This window comes from Crocuta crocuta, unplaced genomic scaffold (genome assembly GCF_008692635.1).
Source record: "Crocuta crocuta isolate KB4526 unplaced genomic scaffold, BGI_CrCroc_1.0 scaffold13, whole genome shotgun sequence".
NCBI classification, from domain to species: domain Eukaryota; kingdom Metazoa; phylum Chordata; class Mammalia; order Carnivora; family Hyaenidae; genus Crocuta; species Crocuta crocuta.
Genome location: NW_027530007.1, coordinates 7,348,486 through 7,356,334, shown reverse-complemented (window position 1 = coordinate 7,356,334; position 7,849 = coordinate 7,348,486). Strand labels below are relative to the sequence as shown.

The window sequence follows — 7,849 nt, the reverse complement described above, 5'->3', positions numbered from 1 at the left end:
AAGCCCCCCACCCCCAAAAGGAGAATCACAGAACCGTGGTCCCTGGGTTCAGGTTCAGAGCCCCCCAGACCAGCCTCCTGTCGGCAAAGAGGGGCCCGGGCCTGTCTGCTCCCAGACCTGTCGTCTACGGGGGCACTGCCCGTGGCTCCAGGAGGGGCTTCAGGGGCCCTGCGGGCAGAGGCCCAGACGGGATAGAGGTGGGTTGGTGCATCCCACGGCAATGCACCCGCCTCCCGAGACCTCCGTTCCCTCACAGATCGGGGCCGCGGGGCCCCTGGCGATGCAGAAAGTGTCTGTGTGCACAGGGGGGCCTGAGCCGTTACGGAGCACCCCGAGTTGCTGGTCAGCGGCGGCCTCTCTGGGCTACGCGGGGCTGCCCTGCCCTTCCCGTCTTTACCGTCCAGAATGTGTGCTCAGGACGCGCTCACGGAGAGAGGTCATGATGCTTGGAATCAGCCTCCTCTCTTCGCTGGGACAGGCTACTACCCCCTGCCCTCACTCCACTGGGTCCTTCTGACACCCTGTTCTCATCTCCCCTCCCCACCTGGACACCCCTGCCGGCCAGGGCGCCCCTTCCTACTTTGAGGCTTCGCCCCTCCCTCCTGCCCTGTAAGAGCCGGGGCTGCCCTGCCCGGGAAGTCGGCCCAAGATGCTGTGGCAGGCCCCGAACAGAGCAGGGGTGCGGATGGGAGGGACCCTGCTGCAGCTTCACCTCCGAGCCCGCAGGTCCAGGGGCACCCCTCTCTCAGCGGGGGACAGCTCTCCACTCTTCTGGTAAATGAGCCGCCCGGAGACCCGCACCTGGACGAGCCCCGAGCTCTGCCCGTCGGAAGCATGTTCAGAGAGACCTGCGGCTGGGACTGGGTCCCTACGCCCGTCGCGGGCGCGCCAGCCGCTGGCTGTGCCAAGGGAGGCCGGGCCTCCACGGGCGCTGGGTGTCGAACGGAAACTTTTCACCTTTAAGAAAACTGAACGCCTTTCTTACTTTGTTGCCGTCGGGGTGATGTGCACGCCGGTGTGGGCACACGCACACACGCCTGCACAGGCACGCTCACACCCCAACAACACCTTTACCTTCAAGAACGTTTTCTGCAGCCCAACGCCCCAGCTGCCCTTAGCAGACGGCTCTGTTCTTAGACACAGTGGCCTCNGTCCTCCTGGCCCCCGCCCCCCGCCCCCCGCCGCCGGGCTCTCGGAGGCTCCCGGGAGGGGCAGCTGGGTGGGACAGGGACCTGCTGATGTCCCGACGCCCGACTGCCTTCCTGCTGGGCCCAGACAGCCGGCCCCTCATTGGGCAGATACAGGGTGTGTAGACTCAGCGCACAGGGCGCCTCTGACCCCCCTCGGCCCTCCCTCTCCCCGACAGATCTCCGAAGACCTGAGCACTGAGAAGCTCTGCATGGACGCTGCTCCCGCGGGGTCCGGCAGCTGGCTCAAGTACATCCGGGTGGCCTGCTCCTGTGATGACCAGAACCTCACCATGTGCCAGATCAATGAGCAGGTGGGTCCGGGGCTTGCGCGCAGGCCCTTGGAGCGGTTCTTGGGGCTGAGGCGCCGGAAAGGTGGGGGGGGGTGCCGGGGTGAGGGGNCGGGGTGAAGGGGCAGCTGCGCCCTGCCAAGCCCTGTCCGGCCTCGGGACAGGGAGCTCAGGGACCCCCTGTGGTCGCTCCATCGGAGCTTTCTGTTGGCAATCTGCTGGCGCACGGCTGTCTACACGGCTCCGCTCGGACTTGCTCCCTGAGGGGTCGGCGCCACCCTCCGGGAGTGCCCTGCGAATCCCCACGGTGTCCCGGCCAGCCTGCGGAGGTCACTGGCCCCCTCCCCGGCCCACAACTGATCTTTCTCCTGAGCCGCGTGGCCCTGACATCGGCCCCTGGCCCCACGGCCTGGACACCTCACGTCTGCCAGCCCCGCCGGAGGCCAGGGACCCCACTCGGCACACTGGATCCCCCACGCTTCCTCCCCGGAATACTGCCCCTTGCCCGTGGAGGCCGTCCGGGATAGAGGACGCCATGCTGCCCCCACGTGTCCCCGGTGCTGGAGCTCTAACTCTGTGTCTTTAATTACAAGTTTGCAAGTGGTCCCTGAAGACTCCCCACTCCGGAGCCAGGCCCCTCGGGCACATTTCCACGGCGCTCCAGGAGCGCGGGGCTGCTCGGGACGCCTGGGGGCCCGGCCCGGCCGATCAGAGCAGTGTGCTTCGGCCCAGAAGATCTTGGGGTTACACATGAGATTTCATCTGCAAAAGGGATTCCACTGCTTTCAAAAATGTTTTCAGAGACCACATAACAAAGAGTGCATTCTCCTGCCGCCTGTGCAAACCATTAAAAGTGGTTCGAGGCTCTTGACTTCAGAGAAACGATTTTGCATTAGGAAGCAGAGAGCACACACACCAGGGAGGTCCCTAGGAACCCGTCGGCCGCCCCCGCCCCGGCTCCTCCTCGGCCCTGGGACTCAGCCTGGGTTGAGGCCTGGACACAAGCCGATACCCGTCACCGTGAAGTTCGAATCCACCTCTGCTCCTGCGACGTCTACAGCTTGCAGTTAGAACCCAGCATTTTGAAACTAGGGCGCTTTTTTTTTCTGATTGCAAACAATATTGCGGAAATGAAAGCCAAAAGGAATAATCCTCAAAAATTAGGAGAGAACTTAAAAAGAGAAACAGACCGCTTTTCCTCCCTCCAGACAGAAGTGAAATCGGAGAGAAGGACAGTCAGATCTCGGCACGTGGAGAGGGTGGGCTCCCCGATGCCCCTCCTCTGCGGGCCGTGCGTCCCGGTCCTGAGTCCGGAAGCTGACTGGCAGCAGAAGGACACCGTGGGGCCGGCCCCGGATGGCACTTGGGTGAGACGGCGGATCCAGACTCTCCATTTAAGAAACACGTTTGCTGGACTGTTTGAACCAAACTCTAGTAGCAAAGTAGGTACCTTTTCGTGAAGCTTCTGGAAGAGCAAACGGATGTGTGATCTTTCCAAAGAGAAGCTCCTCTCAGACGCCTTTATTTTCTTATTACTGTTTCGGGGAAGTGTTTATGTCAGCTCCGCATGAGGGTCCACGTGGGATTGGCTGCTTTGCAGCAAATTCTTTCCATCTCTTTCCACCAGGAGCAGAAATACTTCCTGCTGGGTCTTAAACCCTCACTGCGTCCCGGAGCCCCGCTAGGTGGGTGACCAGTCCTGACGGGGGGAAATGCCAGTTGCTTTGGGACAACAGGCTTGACCTGACGTGAAGCAGGAATAAAACATCCCTGAAATAATAATACAACAAAGATTTTTGAAGACAGGCTTCCCTTGGAGAAGGAAACCCTACACGACAGTAATGGGGCTTCTCGGATTTCCGTAACCCCGGGAGTTTCTACCAGGACTTCCTGGCGCTTACGGACACCCCCTGCTGCCTGCACTTGTGCGCACACACACACGTGCATACACGCACACGCGCACACGCACACCGGGACAGCACGGACGTGGAGGGGGCAGCGTCCACACTGAACATCTCAGAGGCAGGAGGCAGTGTTGGGAAGCTCACGTCACATGACCTTAGCCCCAGTTTTGAGAGGACGAAGGAGACTTGCAGGACGGGGTCTCCGGAGCTCGAAGAGAAAGTCCCGGAAGTCACAGCTCCCAGGACCGAGCTGGCCGAGGAGAGAGGCGCTCCAAACAGGAGACCGTGTCCTTGGGAGGGAGCCATGCATTTCTTCTGTGGACCGTGGCTCCCACGGCCGTGAGCACAGCCCTGCCTCTGGCTCCTCAGGCCACAAGGCCCCCTCTTGGTCCCCTGTGGGGCTGATGGGCCCCAGCCCCGGGGGGTCTCGAGGACAGGTGGCCTGCTGGTCACTCTGCTCTGCTGCTCATGCGGCCACCTCTGTCCCCCGCTGCAGCTCCGGATGGGGGGCCCGGGGCAAGAGAGGCCACCCCGGGCCGTGAATTTCCTCCCGGACTCAGCCCCGTCTGGTGAGGGGCGGCTGGCTGCCCGCGTGGCGCCCTCAGGCGGCCCTGGGCCGACGCAGGCTCTCGGGCGGCCGGGCTGCTGGGAGCCGTGTTCGCCACCCGCGGCCCGGGTCTCCGAGACTTTCTCTGGGAGTCTGGGGGGCGGTCAGATCACAGCCGTAGACTCTGCGGTGCTTTCATTTACCTTTCCCACTTGGCACAGACGGAAGGCAAAGGGAAGCCCACGGGCAGCGGAGCTCCCGCTGGGTGGCACGACCCTCCCCCGGCCCCGGGCGACCTGGGCCCCCTCCCTGCCGCCCGCCAGCCCCTGCTTTTCCTTTTGGAAAATCTGAGGCACTCAGCTCACCCCAGGGGGGTTCTTTCTCCCGCAATTAAGAGCACAGGAGACGGGGCCTGTCCCTGGAATTGTTTTAACGTCAGGAACGAAAACAAGAGCTTCGAAGCAACGCGCCCGCCGGAGGGAGCAGAGAGGCCCGGAGACCTCTCACGGCGCGTTCCCACCCGCCTCGACCGGGCAAGGATGCCGGTGGCCGACGCCAAGTGGTCAGCGGGGCCGGGGAGGGCGTGACCCGGTGCCGGGGTCTCACACAGATGTCGGGGAGCACGACTTGGGGACTGCGGACGCCCCGGCGCGCGAAGGAGAGCCCCAGGCGGCGGGGAAAACCCAGCAACACCAGCACGTTCCCGGGCGTAGCCAGTCGGCCCGGGCACCGGGGCCGGGGCTCCCCAAAGAGGAAGCAGGCGAGCTGGTTAAAGAAAGGCATTTCGTTAGCAGATTAGCCGCCCGATAACCACGCAGCTCCGTGTCGAGAGCCAGTGCTTCGCTTTTAATGAAAACCTGGTGCTGCCGGGCCGGGCGCGCGGGGCCGAGGCAGGTCCTCTTTGCTTTCGCTTCCTCGCCCTCACTCAGCGCAGACCCGGCCGCGGCCGCCGTTCGCCGGGGCTGGAGCCCGCGGGACGGCGTCGGGCAGGGGGCCCTGCTGCCCCTGCTGTCCCCCGCCACGCTCTCAATTAAACATTGTACATGGATTGGCCCGTTTCATTGGGAGCTCTCAAACAATTAGATACAATTTCCCCCTTTGAAATGAGACGCGCAGGCGATTCATTGCAGCGTTTCTTGGCCAGTTTACAAAAGACTTAGCATATATATCAAATTCATTTGAGTCCGAAACTGTGGCAGTCTGCGGTACCCGCCTCAGAGCAAGCCGACCCCGTCGAGTCAAGCTCTCACGCCAACGCGGCTGCCGTCCTTCGTCAGAATGTCCGTCCCTGTCCTTCCTGATCAGACGGGATGCTTGCTCAGGAGAAGCCACTGAAGAATGGTGGGGGCCAGCGACAGATACACGCGCTCTGCATCCCAAACGTACGAGGAAGGAAGAGACAGATGTGCGGGACTTTTCCCATGTTCGTGCCGCCGGAAGGGAACGCAGGCGACTGGAGAGGCTCGGACACAAACGGCTTTAGCCGCGCGCGGGAAGACAGGAGCCTGGCAAACACCAGGCTCGCCAGGCCGTGTCCTCTCTCGGGCAGGGGGAGGAATTGTCTGCCTGTGGAGGGGCTGTCCCCGCGGTCTTGCTCTGCTCTGAAAAGGCACAGACAGGCCCCCCAGGCCCCAGAGGCGCCCAGCGCCCGCGTGGTTTTTTTAAGCTCCAAGTGCTCAAGCCCTCGGGCAGCCTCCGGGCTCCGGCGGCCACCACCTTCCCCAGACAGAGACAGCCACTGTTTGGGGACCGGCGAGGAGTGAGGACACACAGAGGTGTTTCCAGAGTCAGCACCAGACCCCCCGCCACTCTTCGGGGGTCCCCGAGAGAGGAGAGTCCCAAGGAGCAGCGTCCCCTCTCGGGCCAGGCCAGAGGCGGACCGGCCACCCCGCTTCCCCTGGCTGCGTGCTCCTCTTCTGTGAAAAGCCCTCGCAGAGGCCCTCACAGATCCGGCATGAAGCCGACACCCAGGACGGAGAGAGCTTTTCTTTTAAAGATGAGCGCCCTGAAAGAGACGTTGCCCAGTTCACCCAAACACTCCTTGAAAGCTTCTCAAACTGCTCCAAGAGGGGAAGGGGCCCATGCACTTGACCACTTTCACGTTTTTGAGCAGCCTGTTTGCTCCGGGCCGGGGAGAGCCGGCTGAGCCTGCTGCCTCCTCGCTCCCCCCCCACCCCACCCCCGTGTAATGCTGGTGGCGTTTCTTGTAATTTAAATTGTAAAACCCCAAGATTAAGTAGGAATGAAAATCGTAGAACTTAAGTCGTCATATTCATAAATAGCATTATCCTCCTGAGTTGATTTGATATTTTAAAAAAGTACTTAAGGAGCTCAAGAAAGTGTCTAAAATGGACTATTTTAAATTTGAAATATTTCTTTGTCTTAAAGAATGTTGGGGGGAAGTCACGTCTGTTTTCACGGAAGCATCTGAATGAGCCCGGCCTGTGTGAAATCGACTTTTCTCAGGCACTTTCTCCGCCTTGTGCTGGGAACGTGGGGTTATTTGTCCCCAAGCTCCATCCACCTGCAAGGAGCCCGCTCCTGTGTCCGGAGAGGGATGGCAGAGGAGAGGACCCACACTCAGGGCCACCGCCGGCCCTGTGAACAGGGCGGGGGGGAGGGGGGGCCCATTAAAACAGGGACCGAACCTCAGACCTCTGTCTGGCTTCGGTATTTTGAAAGCCGTTTGCGAACAGACGTTTATTGGCTCCCGTGAACTCAGCTGTCGTGGCTTCCCCAGCTCTCAGATCCTGAAACCGGAGAGAAGATTCCAGCTGGGCCTGACCCCAGCCGCACCCCCAGAGCGCCGAGACAGGGCTGCAGGGGCGCAGGGCTGCAGCTGTTGAGAAGGCGTGAGTTTTCCGTGCTGTCACTTACACAAACCTTTTTCCTTTGCCCGCGGCTGACGAGGCATCAGAGGAGAGGGTTCTTTTTCCTGGAGGAGCAGACCCCTCTCCCTCCCGGGAAAACCAGCACGCAGCCCGTCCACACTGCGCACTGCCCCCCCCACCCCGCCCCCTGCCCGGTCTGAAGCCGATCTAGCCTCCGAGGGGCACACGGCGAAAGGGAGCTGGCTGGCCGCTTCAGGAATTTTCAAGGGGCTACAGAATCATGTATTTCAGGCCCCTGCGGAAGGGGAAGGGGCCTGGTCGGCACCGTAAATGCGCAATTTGTAACGCCCCCAGAGGCCAGGAGCCGCCCAGGCCTCAGTCCCACTGAAGCCGGCCTTTGTCCTGGGAAGCCAACCCAGCCTGCGGACCAACCGGGAGCCGGGAACGGCTGCCTGATAAGGCCTTTGTGCCAGTGGGAACAGGTCGTAAAAAACACCAGGCTGTTGTGCCCTGGGGTCCCCCTCACGCCTCCGTGCCCTTGGCAGCGGCACCAGCTGAGGCTGGAAGAGTTTGTGCTGATTTCTGTTCACCTCCTCTCCCCCCTTCCAGGTGGAGGCAGGTTGGGGACACCCCTGTCCCTCCCCACCCCCGCCGCCGCCCTAACCAGGGCCCTGCGATTAGCACTAATAGCAATTAATTCCGTCTTCCGCTCAAAGTCCAGGCGGCCACGGCTGCGGGCCGCTGGCTGCTCTCCCGGCTGCGCTCACACCCCTGCCAGGTGCTGCCCGGGGCTGGGGAGGGGGCGCACGCTGTGCACAAATCTGCTCCCGGGGCCAAGTGCACTAGACCCTCCCTCAGCTCCTCCGGGGCTGTGCTGGGGGGGGAGGAGTCCCTGGGGAGGCAGGGGCCTGGGAGCGCACGTCGGGGCTGGAGAGGGGTCCCCCGGGGTCCCAGGAGGCCGGGCAGCCCTCAGAGCTGGGAGGGGTGTGGGGGCAGGGACCTAGGTGGCCTTGGAGCGAGAGGGTAGGGAACTCCAGGAGGTCCAGTGGCCTCAGGAGCCACCGGGGTGGGGGGTCCCGGGAGAGCCAGG

The 7,849-nt window shown here is 62.4% G+C and overlaps 1 protein-coding gene across 1 annotated transcript in view; it reads left to right on the top strand.

Moving 5' to 3' along the window:
- PRDM16 (PR/SET domain 16) overlaps positions 1 to 7,849 on the top strand; it is a 200,659-nt gene that overhangs the window by 155,400 nt on the left and 37,410 nt on the right. Inside the window, 2 exon segments of the mRNA XM_077763995.1 lie at positions 1,367 to 1,501; positions 7,242 to 7,244. Of these exon segments, the coding sequence (XP_077620121.1) occupies positions 1,367 to 1,501; positions 7,242 to 7,244 (138 nt within the window).